This window comes from Bactrocera tryoni, chromosome 2, assembly GCF_016617805.1.
Source record: "Bactrocera tryoni isolate S06 chromosome 2, CSIRO_BtryS06_freeze2, whole genome shotgun sequence".
NCBI classification, from domain to species: Eukaryota; Metazoa; Arthropoda; class Insecta; order Diptera; family Tephritidae; genus Bactrocera; species Bactrocera tryoni.
The window spans coordinates 21666142-21684801 of NC_052500.1; the positions used below are offsets into that span (position 1 = coordinate 21666142).

At 37.2% G+C, this 18660-nt stretch overlaps 1 protein-coding gene across 1 annotated transcript in view; it reads right to left on the bottom strand.

Annotated features, from left to right (window-relative positions):
• Nucleotides 1-228: 228 nt before the first annotated feature.
• Nucleotides 229-18660, bottom strand: part of LOC120769622 (homeobox protein aristaless) — a 115713-nt gene continuing 97281 nt past the window's right edge. The window contains exons 5-6 of the mRNA XM_040096727.1: nt 3857-4119; nt 229-1275 (exon numbers count right to left, since the gene is read on the bottom strand). Coding sequence (XP_039952661.1) covers nt 693-1275; nt 3857-4119 — 846 coding nt within the window. The 3' untranslated portion in view covers nt 229-692. The remainder of the gene's footprint in view (nt 1276-3856; nt 4120-18660) is intronic.

Sequence of the window (18660 nt, forward strand, 5' to 3'; positions counted from 1 at the left end):
TTGTTGGCTTACGGTGTGTTTATGAGCGCCTAGAGTTTCGGAGAGTTTGTGACAATTTGGTGTTGACTTTTAAAAAACAACAACGTCACTTGAGGTGAATGATTTTACAGGGTCACGCATCAATATTGAATATGCCATAAAGTAAATAAAACAATTTTATAATTTTTATTTAAATACTCACATATTTAAACAGTTTGTGAATATCACAAACCCATTTTATTACGCTAGCATAACTTTTTACATATTTTCAATAAAATTTAATTTTCAAAAACTAGACAAATTGCATAAATTTCTAATGGAATACGTAAGTAACTAACTACAGGTGTATATATTGTTGCATATAAATACTATTTGCTATATGCGACTATGTCAAAACTGCTTTATTGAGCGCACTGGTACTAATTTTACATATTTATTTGGATATATTTATATATATAGTTATTATACTGGAGAAAATAATAATTTAAAACGACTACATACAAACGGCCGACAAACCACAATCCAAATAAAAATTAAACTAAAAATAAAATATAATTTTAATACATTTTAATACCAAGGAAGTTGTGGACATTCTTCCCGCATACGCGCTGATTTGAGCTGAAATTCTCCACCATTTCCCTGCTTCCCTTCATTCCACCTGCCAATCCGCTCCCATACTTCACCAACATTGCCAGCCACAACTGCAGCTTTAACTAGCTGAGCACATCGCCGTGCCCATTTTGGCGCAACAGCTCCAGCTTGAGCTCATGCTCGCGCGCCTTCAGACGCAACGCCGCAATGGATGAGGTGCGCCGATCTTCGGGTGGCGTACCGGTGCGTGGCACTTGTACCAGCGCTGCGGCCACGGCCGAAGTGGACGCTGATGACTGATGTTGTGTTGGTGAGTGTGCCAACTGTAGCGGTGACTGTGTGTGACTTGGCGCTGCCGTTTGCTGTGGCGGCGGTGCTGGTGGCGCTTGATGCAGCATTGACATGTTGAGCCCCGGCGATGATTGTCCTTGCTGTTGGTGTTGTGTGTGTGAGTGTGCCACTGCTGGTGGTGCCATTGATTGCATTGTCATGGCGGTGGGTGAGATGGGCGGTGAAGCGATGAGGTGATTGGGCGAATGCAATTCGGGGGATGAAATCATCATTGGTGGCTTGACGGCGGCGATGCTGAGTTGTGCCGGTGCTGGTGGTGGACGCGGCACAGCAGTCATATTGGCCAACAGCGTTTGGAAGGATGTGGTCGGTGAGTACATGCTGGCCATGCCGGGTAGTAGATGTGGTGGAGTTCTGTAAAGTAGAGGTAGGATTAGATTTTTTTTCACAAATTATTAGAAGTAAGATGGTGAGGTGATTCTCGAGCAACTATGGATGCAAACTTCTACTCTAATTATGTATGTATATAGACCGTAAAATATAGATAAGTATGACATATTTAAAGCCCGTAAGTTTCAGGACTTATTTCGGACTGAGAAGAAAATTAAGAAGTAAAGTCCTCTCTCGACGGACAAAGGCCAAATTCTACAAGTCACACATCATCCCCGTCCTGCTGTATGGTGCAGAGGCATGGACGATGACAACATCTAATGAGCCGGCGTTACACGTTGTGGAGAGAAACACGCGAAAGATTTATTGTACTTTGCATGTTAGAAACGGCGAATACCGTAGTCGATGGAACGATGAGCTTTACGAGATATACGACGGCATGACATAGTACAGCGATTTAAGAGACAGCGGCTACGTCATGTCGTCCGAATAGATAAAAACACTCCAGCTCTGAGAGTATTCGGCACAGTACTTGCCAGGAGAAGCAGAGGAAGACGTCTACTCCGTTGGAAAGGCGTAGAAGGATCTGGCTACACTTGGAATCTAAAATTGGCAATTAAGTTCGGATATAACAGCATTCAAGTGGCCTCAACGGCTATTTTTGCAGGAACGACTTCGATGAAGATTGAAGACCGTGGTTCTGTGATTGATAGTTCAAACGGCGAAATCTATATATTCACCAACGGATCAAAGAGTAAAATAGAACCGGACTTCTTCTGTAGTAATCCATATGAAGAAGTTAGTTTTAAACAAAAAGACTTAAATTTAGTTTTTCAGGTCGAAATTGTTGGCATGACAGAAGGTGGGTAAGCTTCAGCTCTAAAAGACAAGTTTATAAACTTTTTAGTAAAAATTGGAAATTAAGACTATCCGCAGTGCTAATAAGAAGTCTCTCTCACTTGGTAACCCGGTAAAAACCATACTATTTCTATGTCATATAAAAATAAAAGCAAACGAAAAGGCAGCCGCTTTAGGCGGCCAGAAACACAATTCCCTTAAGCTGTCTTAGGCCGTTCAGCTCCTTCAAGGGTGGTTTGAAGCAATAAATGTTTATTTCAGGTCTTGGAACCCTTGCAACATTGGGTATAGCACAAAATTATAAGAGTGAATAGAAAGGTTAAGTTACTTTCAGGCAAGAGGGAACATGATGGCATTGTGGAGATCATCACCTGGCATCTACATCTAAGTTCTCATATTCAGAATATTGATAAAGAGGCGGCATGCAGGGCATGCGCGGAAGATGATGAGACGGTGGAACATTGCCTATGCGAATACCTTACCTGCAACTGGTTGAGTCGGGATATTTTCCACGCCTCCCATTGCTCCAACATAAAAAAGTACTCTGATGCTGTACTAAATTAAAGACAAACCCCACAAATGAGGTGTTATTTCAGCTGGCTATTAGCATTTTCATTTTTAGCTACAGCTGGGACTGACGTATGGAACGACTTGGCGCACTTTATATCGAGATCTCAAATTGAAAGCGTACAAAATACAGCTTGTGCAGCAGCTCAATCCGCTCGACATCGCTACGCTCTATAAGATCTTAAAAAGACCAAGAAGATCCTACGATTTCGAGCCAAATTTTGTTCAGCGAAGAGGCCCATTTCTGGCTCGGTGGGTACGTAAACAAGCAAAATTACCGCATTTGGGACGAAGAGCAACGTGAAGAGATTCAAGAGCTGTCATTTCGTTCAAAAAAATAAGCAACGGGTTGCTGTGGTTTGTGGTCCGTTGGAGTCTTCGGTCCATATTTCTTCAAAAATGATGCCGGTGAAAGCGGCGGCCATTATCACGCCATGTTAACCGACTATTTGGTGCCTAAAACTGAAGCTCGTGATCTCGGTGACATTTGGTTTCAAGAAGACGGCGCCACTTCTCTTACATCGCATCAATCAATGGATTTATTGAGAGAACACTTCGGTGAGCAGATAATTTCATGTTTTGAGCCAGTCGATGGACCTTCAAGATAGTGTGATATCACACCGCTAGACTTTTTTGTGTGGGGATATGTAAAGTTTAAAGTCTATGCGGACAAACCCGCTTCGATTCTGGCTTTGAAACAAAATATCACGCGTGTCATGCGCCAGTTGCCAGTCGAAATGCTCGAAGGAGTCATCGAAAATTAGACTCAACGGAAGGGCCATCTGAGACGTAGCCGTGGTCAATGTTTGAAAGAGACATTGTTCAAAAAATAAATGCCAAAGAATGTTCTTTCGAATGATAAAAAACATTTCACATTAAATTTGAAGTTTCTGTGTTTTTTCTTTCTTCTTAAAAAAAAGTAGGAAACCTCGAAATAAATCACTTCACTAGACTAGTTATTTCAGTTTGACACTTCTGCATATAACTGGATGGCTACTCAGCTGTTAGTAGATTGACTGATGAGTTATATTCACGTTAGTAGCTATACATACGGGGTATAGTTTATAAAAGTAGAATTTCAGACAAACATCGGATATTCAAAGTACCATAGAATTAAGCATTTTAGAATATTCCAACACATATTTATGATCTTAGTTCTATCTTAAGACTTCCAACTTACCTTTGAAATTGATTGTAAAATCCGGATGGCAACATTGGCGCCGCCGACAGGTGTGGATAACGAAAGGCGGCCAAATTAGCCGGCGCATCAAATGGTTTGCGCAAATTGAAGCCCAGATGCGTGAACGGGTTCGGCGGCAATGTTGGACCGACGACGGCTTGCATGGCGCCCGGCCCACTGGGCAAATACGGGTTGTACGGATGTGATTGCGGCCCCACCTTCTCTTGTTTGCGCCACTTGGCGCGACGATTCTGAAACCAAACCTGAAATGGCAACAAGCGGTTAACAAATGAGCATAATTGAAAAGTGGTTGATATGTAAGCGGGAGAAAAAAGTCGCACTGAAAAAATGCATACTTTTAATTAATGAAATCTAAAGTTGATTTAAAAAATTAAAGAGCAATAGGGAAATAAGACGCCCACTTCCTGCAATGCTCGCTGGTAGCTACGCGGTCAGTGGCAGCGCGTTGCGAGAGTGGGCGTTGTGCCAGCGGCATTGAGCTATGACAGCGGCGGCGCTGTGTAACGAGATATCGCCCGAGAGGCGACAGAGGGGGTGCTTTATATACATATGTATGTACGTCAGTTGGCTGGTGTTGCAATTTGCCCGGAATCGTTTTAATTAATTCAACATCTTTTCCAACATTTATTATTGGAGCGCTCCTGTGCTGAGCAAGCAAGCAAGCAAAGCGAGCGAGCGAACAGTGTTGTGGCGCATGCGCGCACAGTGGCAGCGTGTAAGAAATGCATCCAGGCGGTAGCCAAGTTAAACAAACATGTGGGCGTGGTGTCTGTGTACCTCAATACACGCCCAATTAATTAGTTTTGAACGAAACAATTTCAGCCATCGATTGTGTGCATTGGTGAAATGAATTAGTGGCAGGGTTGTTGTGGTGGCAGCACTAGATTGTGGCTTAGTAAATTGTGAAGTCAGAGGCTTTGTAATGGGATCACTATTTGGTGATTTTCTAATAAAAGTTGTAACTGCGTGAAAGTTGATTGATGTTGGAACTTCAAGGTACTTGATTAAAAATCTCCTGAGACAATATACGATTGTTCATAGACTTATACCATCACGTAATGGATACGAGTATTAGGTTTAGCTGCTGATTTTGTCACGATCCGATGCAAAGAATACTACTTTTAGAAGCATAGAAGCAGCATTCTAACATGCAAATCATCTTTCAACGTTTCTTGGTTTTAATTCGAATGGCGCTCAATTTCTTTCCTGCTTTTCTCTGTTTTGAAATGGCGGCTCGATCGACTGCTAAAAAATATGCGAGATTTTCTTGTGTTTGGCAACATTCTTCATCGGATAATGCTTCCAGTTCCTCGTTCTCAAACTGTTTAGTTGTCCAAGACGTTCTTCGTCTTCCATGTAAGAATCACCATTTTTTTTACTGAGAGAGACACACAAAGACAGTAGCATACCAACGCATGTTCGGAATATGGGAACAATGGAATATTAATCAAGCTATTCTTAGCAAACAGCACGAATACAGTTATAGACCCAAGATATACATATATATTTTCCTAAATGATATTCAAGCCTAAAATATATGCACCTAAAATGGGTCAGTTATCTTAAGCTAGTTGCCATACATAACGCTAATCTTTGCTTAAATTAGACCATATAAGACTGGCCTTGGGAAGAAGAAAGCTATGTGTTTTGTGATTGAAAAGCCAGATTGTATTACAAGATTATTGAACGAAAAAGTTATTATACAACTTCTTTATATCAAAAATTTCACAAAATAAATCAAAGTATTCACAGTTTTGTATTTTCTGAGAAATTAAGTAATTTAGTTTGAAGGCAACAGCTGTTCTTATTGAACTTTTTCGCAGCCAACTTCATACTTAACAAATTTCTTGTTATATATAAGGTACCGTGCGAGTTATCCTTTTCGGAAAAACGCATTTGCCCATTAAAGGAAAGCGTTATGCAGACGTAGAAGCCATTCAAAAGGCTTGCCCCGGCATACTGGCGGTCATACCGGCCAACGAGCTAAAACACTCATTCGACATGCTTCTGGACGGTGCAAAAAGCTGTATTTTGAATAAAATAAATTGATTTTTCCGAAAAAACCATTTGTTTTCTTTTACTTTAAGTCCTGTTTACTTTGGAACGCCCCTTGCAGTATATTTGAACAGCTGATATAGTCAGGCTTATGAGGTAAGTTTTTTTGGAATATTTTTTGTTGGGTTTTTAGCGGAGAAGGAACAACATTTTCGACATATTTTTACTGTGCGGAGCAGATAGACTGACACTAATGCCAAAAGTGGTTTGCAAAATTAGGTTCCGAGAATTTCGATTCTGAGGCTGCACCGTGTCCTGATCTCTTGAAACCGATGTAGATAAAATGAAGTCGGTCCATGCCAATTGTCGAATAAAAATCCCATTAAATTGGTCTAACGTGACCACTCACAAGCACATTAAGCTTCTAGAATTAATGTCGAAGCTTGATCCCCATGCTCTTACAGAACAAAATTTGCTTCGTCGCATTAACGACTTTGATTTGGTTATTAAAAGTCAAAGAAATTATCCATTTTTGAAGCGCTTTGTTACTGCTGACGAAAAGTGTGTTGCTTATAATAATATAAAGCACAGAGATCATGGCCTAATAGGATCAACCAGCTCAAACCATTTCGTTGTTCGATAGTCACCAAAAAAAGGTTATATTGTCTGTTTGATGGGATTTTAAAAGGAACGATTATTTTGAGCTTTTGCCCGGCAATACCTCGATTAGCTTTCAAGTACAAAGTTTTTCCGTTACTTCAAGCTAAATATAGTCTCAAAACTGCCTTGTTTGACAGCATATGTATTTGCCAGAATCTTGGGAAAGACAGGAAAGCCAAAAGAATTTGTTTCAGCGGCCAGGAAGAAATCAACCCCATTTTTATTACTCTGTTCTGATGAGAACCGTATTCCAGCGTAGGCGTTCTGTACACCAGTACAAAAAGTAATCTACAAGTAAAAAGGCAAGGCCTTAGCTATAAGGCGGATGTGACAAAACGTCCCAGCCGCTGTTTTTCAAATATGTAGTTTATAAACGGTCTTGCAACATGAGATTGGGCGTTGTCATGTTGGAAAATTATTTCCTGTTGGTGCCAGTTGCCTATAGTTAGCAGCCAGTTGCTATATACAAGGTCTGTCGCAAAAGAAACAGGACTGTTAAAAAAAAATAACAAAAAATTAATATTTTTCAAAAGTTATATTTTTTTATTCAAAGTAGTTTCCTTATGCTTCGAGACAGCGTTTAGCCCGGTCAATGAGCATTTCAAATGGGTGTTTAAGGTCATCTTTCGGAATGCTCTTGAGAATATCGGTCGTCGCCTTTTGGATAGCTGAAATGTCCTGAAACCAGTGTCCTTTCATGGGCAAATGAAGTTTTCCAAATAGGGAAAAATCACAGGTGCCAGAACAGGTGAGTAGGGTGAGTGATTAATGGTTAATATGAAGTTTTTTGTCAAAAAATCAGTGACAAGCGTCGACCGATGACACGGCGCATTACCGTGCAACAGGCGCCAGGACCCTGCCTCACGGCATTGTGGTCGTGCACGACGAATGCGTGTCAAAAGACGCTTCATAACACCAAGGTAAAACACAGCATTAATCGTTTGACCAGGTGGGACGAACTCTCGGTGTACAATACCCTCGGAATCGTAAAAACAAATCAGCATTGTCTTTATTTTTGACTTCTGAAGACGACCGACTTCTGATCGTCACAGAGGTCCTCACGACCTTCTTGGAACCGCTTAAACCACTCATGCACATTACTACGGGATAGGCACTGATCACCATAAACTTTTTTCATCATTTGAAATGTTCCAGTAAACGTTTTCCCATGTTTAAAACAAAATTTAATATTGGCTCTTTGCATTTTACGACCGATGACCAAAAGCTGCTGTCACTTTTTGATCGATAAGATCGATTGTAGTTATCCAATTGTCTTAAAATTTTTACGAAATGTCAACAAGAGATCAAACTTTTTATTTCATATACCCACCAATAGGTGGCGCCACCAGAAACAGTTATATCGGGTGATTTTTTAAGAGCTTGATAACTTTTTTTTAAAAAAAAACGCATAAAATTTGCAAAATCTCATCGGTTCTTTATTTGAGACGTTAGATTGGTTCATGACATTTACTTTTTGAAGATAATTTCATTTAAAAAAAGTTATCAAGCTCTTAAAAAATCACCCGATATTTAAAAAGTTCTGTTTCTTTTGCGACAGACCTTGTATAATGTAAATTTTAGCTTTAAACAAGGCGTATAAGATCGGTCTCTGGGACTAGAGAATTAATTGTTATTTTATAAGTACGTATCAAATTTCACTAAATATATTGTGCTTGTCTATCGTTTTGTGAGAAAATTTACTATAGTAATGTACATACAAACATATATATATTTTCCACCAGAAAGTAGATCATTCAGTAAACATATGTAAATCGTTGGCCGAGTTTAAAACATTTTTTCCAAAAATTTCAGAATTTCGTTGTTAATAATGTTTACTTGCATATTTGAAGTTCTCATACAATTTTTGAGGTTACCTGAAAAAGGTGTTGATACAAAAGTTGTAGATCTTTTCACTATCTATAACTTTGTCATATAACTTCCTTCTATTGAACTCGTATTTTTGACGGAGATTTGCGATAAACCGTTTTCTACACTTAAAATTCAACGAAGCCCTTCGAGTTATCCTTTCGAAACTCAGATCTTCTGTAAATTATTAACTTTTATTTTTGTTATTCTTTCTTTCCTTCACGATGTGTTTCAACCTAAGTACTATGAATTTCTTAAATTCTTTTTACCATTTGCTAAAGCTTCTGCACTTCTGTACTACTGTGAGCAAAAATGAGTAGGACTTTTTAATTTAATTTCGCGCGGAAACTCTTTCGTCGTAATATTTTTTTTTATATTGGCATGATCGTCAGTGACATCAGTGCCTAATGTCATGTGAAAATAATCATTAGTGCTTAGTACACGCTTGTCTTTCTGATATACTTAAAATGCATTCGGCAATTTTTACGATGAGTTCATTTACATTTTGTGTGCGGAATTAAATTTTTGGTATCGAAACGTTCAGAATGTTGGAAGAGGACTACGGTGATAATAGTTTGCCAAGAATAAGTATTTTTGCTTCGTAAAAATTGTTCAAAGAGGGTCGAGAATGCATTGACGGCCATCAACAGCAACTGACGATCAACACGCCAATAAAACAAACGAATTGAACGATTAATAGTCAGAGATCTACAACTAACAGTCGTGGGAACGTTGAAATATCAAAAGGATCAGTGAAAACCATTTTGAAAGATCATAAGATTGAAAAAAGTATAAGCACGATTGATTTCAAAATCACGAAATTTTTTCGGAAAAACTACGCCAAAGCAGGTCAAAAATCAACGTTATGTTGACAGTTATCCTCGATTATTGAGGTGTGATGCACTCCGAATTCCTCCCGACCGGCCAAACTGTCAACAAAGAATACTATTTGAGTGTTATACGTCGTTTGCGCGAAGCTATTCGTAAAAATACGCTGGAATTAATGGCCAAAAATTCTTGCACCGTCACATACTATACCATTTCCTTGAGAGTTTTTCGCTAAGTTTTACTATAAGTGAACTTTAGTGTTAAGTAAGTTAGCTTTGAATACGTTGATTTAATTTATTTGCTAATTGTCTCAGCTAATTGACCTATTTGAACATGGTATAAGTGCTGTGCCACATACAAATGATATTCAGCAATTTATGCTGAATCAATTAAGCGCATTTTTTGACAAATTTCACAAGTAATAGTTTGAAAAAGAAAGCTGAAAATTAAAATAAAATTTATATTTATTGAATTGAACCAAACAACGCACATTTGGCCAGTGAAACATGCCACACTTAAGCATTTCCTCCATTATTGGCGCAAATGGTGCCAAGCATATTCAAATATCTGCGTTGCATACACTGACAAGCGCATTTATACATACAAATATACATATAACTATGTATATGTACACATACACACTTAGACATGTGTGAATATCAATTTGCTTGTTTGCTTTTGTTTTTGTCTGCGTCATTAATTCTCGTTGTAATTACGCGCTGCCAATAGCCGACGGCGACAACTGCCAATTGCAAGCCGGCGGAAACCTGCTTTCTACGCGCACAACGCCTACCGCACGGCAAAGGGGATGGTGGCGACAGTTAACGGGGTACCGCCTAATGGCGAACGTCTGCCACGCATATATATATATATTTGTGTGTGTATGTGTCATGTGTAAATTCATTTATGGCTCGGCCTGTTCGACGGTCGGTTGGCTGCCTCGTTTTATTGCGTGCGCACGCGCGTAGCGAATCGCCGTTGGATCTAGTTAAATCCCTCGCTTGCCGATGTATGTAAATTCGCGCTGATTAAGCGACAAATGCCGTTGGCTATACACATACATATGTTCGTTTGTATAAGTGTCATTGCGTTGCTGTGTCTGTATGCGTGTGCGCTTGCTTGCTTGCTGCTGTGTGTAAATGGGCGCGTTATTAACGTTTTAAGTGCTTTTAAAAAGATGAGCTCGTTGGTCAATTAAATAAAAAGCCAGGCACCCCTGAACCGGCCAACAACGAGAGTGCCGCACAATTGACACCTGGAAATGCGCGCACCGGTAATGGCTGCAAGCAGTGGCAAGGCAAGGTGTTGCGAACGTATAAAACGCTAAATGACAGTGCTGAGTGCAAATGGTTTGTGCTCTGTATGCATGTGTGTGTACTTCAACTGGATTATTAGCTGATTTATGGCGGCACATGCTTATTGGCATGGCTTGCAACAAGGCATCACCGTTACTTAGCCACAATTTATTTATGCCTTTATGCAGTGTGCGATTATCAGTGGTGAGTTTTGCTTTTAGTTTGATTCTGAATACTATTGATAATTGTCAATTCCAGGAAAACGAAATATTTTTAAAGTAAGATTATAAAAAAGTAAGTCTAAGCAATGAAGTTTAGGACTTGTAATATGGAAACTATTTTAATTTCAGTTGCTATAATACTCTTTACATGTGTTTCTCTTGTTGCAACAATATACTAGTACATCCATATATACGGTTCGTCAGCTACGTGCTATAGTGTCCGGGGCTTAAAATTTTGTTCGGAGATTATAGTTGTGTTGAAAAATACTGTGCTTCGCGTGTTTTTCAAATCGGTAAATTTTCTGTAAGTTGGTAGTACTGTTAGTGACATCTATGCTAAATTTCACGTTAAAATATTCATTAGTATTCGAGACACGCGTCGTTTTGTGAGGCTCTAAAAATGAATTCTTCGATTTTTACTCCAAGTATGTCTGAATTTATTGAACAAAGAAGTGCGATAATGCCCCATCTCATACTGCATTGGTTATTCGTGATCATTTTAACACATTTTCGACTAATATTGTGCCGCTACCACCGTTTTGACTCAATTGAGGATATAAAAGCTGAATCGGAGAAGGCTCTGATAGCTATCATGACGGAGGTTTTTGCCAAGTGCTATTGTGACTAGAAAACTCGTTGGCAATTAAATGTAAATGGAGAAGATGAAATGGGCAAAATTCACCTTTAATTTGAACACAGTAGTACGAGTGCAACGACTTTGGAGAAGATGAAATGGGCAAAATTGCCGCATTTAGGACGAAGAATAACCCGAAAAGATTCTAGAGCTGCCATTTCATCTAGAAAAAACAACGGTTTGGTGTGGTTTGCAGGCCGATGGAATCATCGGTTCATATTTCTTCCAAAATGATGCTGGTCAGAATGTAACCGTGAATGGCGACCGTTATGGCGTCATGATAACCGACTATTTGATGCTTAAAATTGAAGCTAGTGATCTCGAAGACATTTGGTTTAAACATGACGGCGTCACTTCCGACATATCGTTTCCATCAATGGATTTATTGAAAGGACACTTCGGTGAGCAGATAATTTCACGGTTTTTTCTGATCGATTGACCATTAAAATCGTGTGATATTACACCGTTAGATTTATCATTTGAGGATATGTCTAAAGTCCTATGCGGACAATCGCGCTTCGATTAGGGTTGAGCAAAGACGCGAGTCATTCGCCAGCTACCAGTCGAAATGCTCGAAAGAGTCATAGAAAATTGGACTCAATGGATGGCCTATCTGAGACGTAGCCGCGGTTAATATTTGAAAGAGATAATCTTCAAAACATAAATGCCAAAAATTTTAATTCGAAGGATAATAAACAAACGCCATTAAATTTAAAGTTTCCGTGTTTTTTTTTAAGTAGGGAAATGCGAAATGGATCACTGGATATAAATTAATTTAGACCCTATTTCTATATTTTTCACGCTTTAAATGTGTATTTAAGTACTTATTTGAGTATGTCTCTTTTCAAAAATTATTATCAGGACAATGGTATGTATTAAGAAATCTATGAAAATTGCATACAGCCTTACTTAAAAAGCTGAATATCTCGAGAAGCATTAACGATAGCGATTTTGACCTCGAACTTTTTTTATAGCAAATAAAATTTCCTACAAATTTTTCATTTAAATTTTTTCTCGCTCTTGTCATTTACGAGATATATACAAAAAAATGCGAAATTCTTCGAAAAATCGGGTTTAGAGCCCCGTACTACCTCGCCGGTGTGAGTCACGACTTTGTTGCACTGAGCACTTTTGTAGAGTGAACAATTCTGAGAAATATGCGTCTAAAGTCAAAGCGATGCCATAAAATACCTCTGATCTGTAGGAATTTAAAGATAAAAACTCACGGTTGTAGTGTATTTTTTATGGAAAATTTTTACAGGCCTTGGTCCAGTTCTTAATGTTAATATTAAGGGCTTAAGTTTTCAGGGAATTTTTTTTATGGTATTTCCAAGGAAATTTCGTGACGGGACTGAAAAAAAATAATTGTTCAAAGAAAAAAAACACCCTAATATATGTATATATGTACATACATTAGGGTGATTCCAAAATTTTTTTTTTTTTTTTTCAATTTCACAATATTTTTTTTTCATTGAGTTATAAAATTAATAAGAAATAAAGAATTTTTCCAAAAATAATCAAATTTTAACTGTTCATATCTTTTAAACGTTTGGGTTTACGAAAAAATCATTAGAGACCATATTTTAGAGCATTCAATTTCCTACAAAACCTAATTAACAAGATATTTTTTCAAATAGTTGGAAGCGAGATATAAATTTTTTGATAATAAGAAAAAATAGAAAACCGTTAGGCGGAGGACCTTCCCGTTACAATCCAAAACTCATATTTGGAGAGGCTTTTTTAGAGGTGTCTAGGAACCTATTTTTGCGAGTACCAATTGAAAAAAAAAATAAAATTTTGAATCACCCTAATACACATATATATAATATTGATTTTTTGAAATTAAACCGTTATACTTTCAATACAAAATGAAATTCAGCTGCAAGTTAAATCGCATGTGTAGCATAATTGCCACATGGTATCACATTACCACAAATCTTTTAAGTATGCTATAAGTGCAACAACATACAGTTAAAATGCAAGCATGTCGGGCCATGCGATTACATATGTATTGTTTACACTGAGTGTGATGTGATGTGTTGATGTGATTACTTTTCACAGAATCAATTAATGCACTCGGCTGACTTGATTACTCGACGGCGAGTAGGAGACACGCTTGCGGCTCGCTACAGGGGCGGCAAATAGTGTAAACATATCAATTTTGGTATGCATGTATGCATTAATAAAACTGCATATATAAATATGCTTGCCTGTGTACGTATTAGTCAGTATATTTATATTGCGCTTGGTATTATCTTTATGCGCTCAATTTGCAATTATCCAGCGTCTTAACTAATTAATGCTAATTTACGATTAGTTGCGGGCTATAATAAAACTGACAGCCGCAAGCATAAAACCGACACATACATACATGCACACATTTTTTTTAGCAAAAAAAAAATGTTCACGCTATGTGAGTGATATGCCAAAAGCGTATTGAAAACCCATGTAGTAAGTATAAGCTCTTGATATGTGTGTAGAAAAATAATGAAATACCCGCAATGCATTTGAAACGACGAAGAAAACTACAACATCCACAATTATAACAGAAATGACAGTGGTGGCTGAATCTCTGTAATCTAAAGTGTAGAAAAAAAATTGAGAATTTGAATTTTTATAAAACTAAGTAGGTTGAAAAATTTATTAGAATTGCATTATTTAAACACAAATATTTTGTCTAAAATATTTATGAATGTAGTATAAGAAATAAAATAATTTCAAACTAGTTGATATTCAATTTCTAAAAATGGATTGATTCTCATAATGGAGATCATAGAATACACCAAGATCATTGGATGGGTAAATTAGTTAGGTTATAAACCGACTAAATTACAACAAAATACAGTTTGTTCAAGAACTGAAGTCGCTCGACCTTCCCCAGCGATATCGCTTCACTCTATGGGCTCATGAAAACGACGATCCGAAGTTTTCGATCCAAAATTTGTTCAGCGATGAGACTCAATTCTGGCTCAACGGGTATATAAATAGGCAAAATTGTGGTATTTGGGATGAAGAGTAACCTGAGAGGATTCTAGAACTGTCATTTCATCCAGTAAAAACAACGGTTTGGTGTGGTTTGTGGGCCGGTCGAATTATCGGTCCATATTTGCTCAAAAATAATGCCGGTGAAAATGGCAACCATTATCGCGCCATGATAACGGAATATTTGATGCCTGAAATTAAAGTACGTAATTTCGGCGACGTTTGATTTCAACAAGATATCACCACTTCCCACACACCGCATTAACCATTTTATTTATTGGGAGAACAGTTCAGTGAAAGGATATGTTTAGAGCCGGTCGATTGGCCATCAAGATCATGTGATTTTGGAGAACACTTCAGTGAAAGGATATGTTTTGAGCCGGTCGATTGGCCATCAAGATCATGTGATGTCACACCGTTAGACTTTTCTTATAAGGATTTGTAAAGTCTATGCGGACAACTCCGCTTCGATGCAGGCATAACAGCTGCTGTAAACACACTGGTTGATAGATCGCGCTAATTTTTGGCATCATAATTAAGGACAGTTGTACGAATGTAGGAAAACAATTTACCTGTCTTTCGTATAAGCGGAAGATTTAAATGAAGAATTCCCGATACTTTCTGGACAGGATGTACTTAAATTTTGTCGATATTTTAAATAGTTTTTGTCTGCTACAGGAGCGCCCAAGATTTTGGGAAAAATTCCTTTTGTCAACTGATTTTTGCTACTAGAGAATTTTTTTTAGGGGTCGTCGAAGTAGGAGGCCAGAAACACAGCAGAAGACGTACGTATACGTAGTGGAGGAGCTTTGTTGGCGCCGTCGATTTTTATTTTACTGTTTATTCTTAAATTTTGTGGAACTGTGCTCAAAAAGTAAGGTGAAATTGCCATTTTAAACTTCAGGACATCAGGAAGGCAGGTAATTATTTTTATGTTGGTAGGACTGTGTGTAGCATTTGGCATACGTCTGTTTGTCAAATGGTTTGATTATCTTCGATTTGCAGGACTCTTTGTAAGCAACTAAAAGTAGTTATTTCGATTTTTACAAAGTTTGATTTTGATTGAGAAAGGGACATGAATAAAATTTTGTACGTATCGTTGTGTGTTGTGCGAAACAAAAATTCGCTTGCTGACGTGTTGAAAAACTTGCGAAAGGCTTTTGCTGATGAAACTAAAGCACAAAAAACGTTCATAAGTGCTAAAACGAGTTAAAAGTAGGCTAAGAATGAGTTAAAGATGAACTACATTCTTGATGACCATAGACAAGGGCTATGCGCAAAAAATTAAGCCCAGTCGTAGATTGACAATTAGAAACCTAGCTGATAGTGTTATATGATTTGGCTCAGCCCAAGTGATCTTGAAGAATATTTTATGTTTTAGGTGCGTCAAGTGTCTATTGGTGTCATTTGACTCATTTCGTTCTGCAACTACCGTAAGCACTTGATTAGGCTACTTGGAAGTTCTGGCTGAATAGGCAACTTAAACGGCCAATGCGGAGATGCCGTTTTGACACGATTGAGAAGATAAAAATCGAATCGAATAAGGTCTTGAAGGCTATCCCACTGTTTCGAGTAATGGAAGTAGCATTGGTAAAAGTGCATTTTATCGAACGAGGATTACTTTGAAGTGGATGCATAAATAAAGAATGTACATTTTATGAACAAACTCACTTTAGCTTTTGATCACTGCATTAATTTATTCTTAAAATTTGTAAATTATTGATACAGTAGTGTTTTTTTTGAAATTTCCAAAAATCTGATAGTTAGGTTGTCACAATAGTTGTGCGCCTTAAAACCTTAAGGTCAAAGCGAAAAAACACTGAAAAATTAATCTGAATAGTAGAAGCGGTGTTATTTAGTGCAAGTTCTATTTGATCATAGTCACTAAGCATTTAATAACTGCCTTTAAAGATATACCGAAGGAGATGCATCAGTTTTCTTGTTACTTTCAGTATATATCTCATATTTAATAGAGAAGCTAGTAAACTTTTCTTCCAAAAAAAGAGTGAAGCTTCAAGATCAGTGCAGAAGGATTTGAAAATAGAGTCTAGTTTTGCATATGCTGAAAGAATGTAATGTATAATATATGTTATATACACATGTGTTTTTCCAAATCAGAAAGTAGGAATTATAGAAAACATAAAACTTTCTGAATTTATGAAAACGTGGTATGTTGACATGAGAATTATTGATTGAAATTTTGGGTCTTTTTCAATTCTAAGTCGAAGAAAAGTTTCCTGCTTAATATTTTAAATAGAAAATGCAGCGTGTTTCGGACATAAGTAAGTAAGAAGTTAGGTACAAGATAAAAAACCTAAAAACTTGGACATCGGAATTTTCATAAAAATTTTGAGGTTAAGAGAAAAAGGTGTAAATCAGAAGTTGTAGATTTTTTAAATAACAACTTTGCCATATTATAACTTTTTTATAGGTTTTGTAGTTTTTGTGCAAATGGTGATAAAACGTTTTTAAGCCTTAAGGGGTTCCATGGGTGTACGGGTTTCAAAACATCGAATTATGTTTTATTATCCTGTTCTACAGCACCTCTAGAATATTGCCCTAAATTTTCAAGCTGATCCGAATAATAGTTTTGGAACTTGTGCGCTCGAGGCTAGATAGACTAGGTGCGCCGTCTTTAAACGCGTTTTTCTCGAAACTGTGTTTTTGAAGTCGGTTGGCAAGTTTTCTCGAGAACGACTCAACCGATATTTATGAAATTTTACACAAGTCTTCGGGATACACTACTTTAAGACTTGGACGAAGAATTTTTTCCCATTTTAACTATTTAAAAAAAAATTTCACTGAAATTTAAATTTTTTTTGTAAAAATGGCTGCCGAAAATCCAATTTTCAGTTTTTTTTTCCTTTGTTGGACAAAAAGTGTAAGCTAAAAGTTTAACTAAAGCACGTATTATTTTCACCTTAAATGATCTTGTAAGGAGTTATCTTGCCAACGCGGGTGCATCTTTTTTCCGAGGGGCCACCGGAAATGGCGTCGCAATGGCCGAGTTTAAAATATTTTTTTCCAAAAACTTCAGAATTTCTTTATTAATAGTGTTTGTTTGTGACATTAAAAAATTCTAATAAAATTTTTAATTTTTTAAGTGACAAAAAACTGTTGAAAAAAGCCTCTTTTTTTACCGAGTAAGCCCACGTAACGCCTTAATATTTTATATAAAAAATACAGCGTGTTTGGGATATAAGAAGGTAAGTTTACATTACAATTTGAGAAAGCAATTTTTTGGTACAAGATAAAACACCTAAGCACTTACAGATTTGACAACAAAAATATTTGAAAGAATTTTAAAAAAATTTGACGTTATATGGAAAAGGTGTAAATCAAAAGATGTAAATCTTTTTTTTTACTAACAACTTTACCATACTATAACTCTTTCCTCTATGATTTTCAGGTTTTCTGGAAATGGAGTTCAACCATTTAAGCCAAAAAAAAGTTATCGATATATGTAAAGTGTTTCCTTTAATATTTGTATTATATTTTTTTTTGCTTTCAAAAAATATCTACCTTGGTCTATTCGTGAAATTTTTTTATGCATTTCAACATCATAAATATCGGTTCAGAAATACTTAAAATTAAAAAAATTAAATTAAATTAAATATAAGACACTTATGCCCTTGTAAACGCCAAAACAGGATAACCAACTCCGGTAGCAACCGCAAACAGTGACGTTCTCAACATATTTCACTGTATTAAATTTTCAAGCAACTATTTGGTTGATTGTAATTGCAAAGGCTATTGTCTGCTTCTTATTACATTTATTGCTAGCTACTTGTTGGTGTTGCTGTTGTTTTTGGTTGCCATTGCAGCTGTCATTATTGCGGTAGTGAGTTTATTAGCGCAGCGAATTACGTTCCAGCACGAATATGTGAATATCAAGTTGAAGGAGACGGCATGCAAACACACACACGAACTCATAAAAAACGCCACACATCAGCATATGTGTGTATGTGTGTGCGTGTTGTTGGCAATGTTTGCATTAGCATTGAGTTGTTGCTGGCGCATTGCATGTGCAGATTGATTGAGTTGCCACTAATGGTGGCAATTATGACTGGCATTAAATTGCATTGTGAGTAATAGGATTACAAAAACCTACAAAAACCGCGCAAAGCGGCGAAAATTTTCAATAGCAAGTTTGTGTCTTAAGTCTTTTGTGCGCCGGTAAGGGTTTGGGGGATTAAGTGTGCGCTGAAAAGCTTCAAAAGTGTTTAATTGGAAAACTAATCTACTTCAGCAGTTAAGCTAAATCGCCGCTACCGACGCAAGCCGCAATTTAAAGTAGAAAAA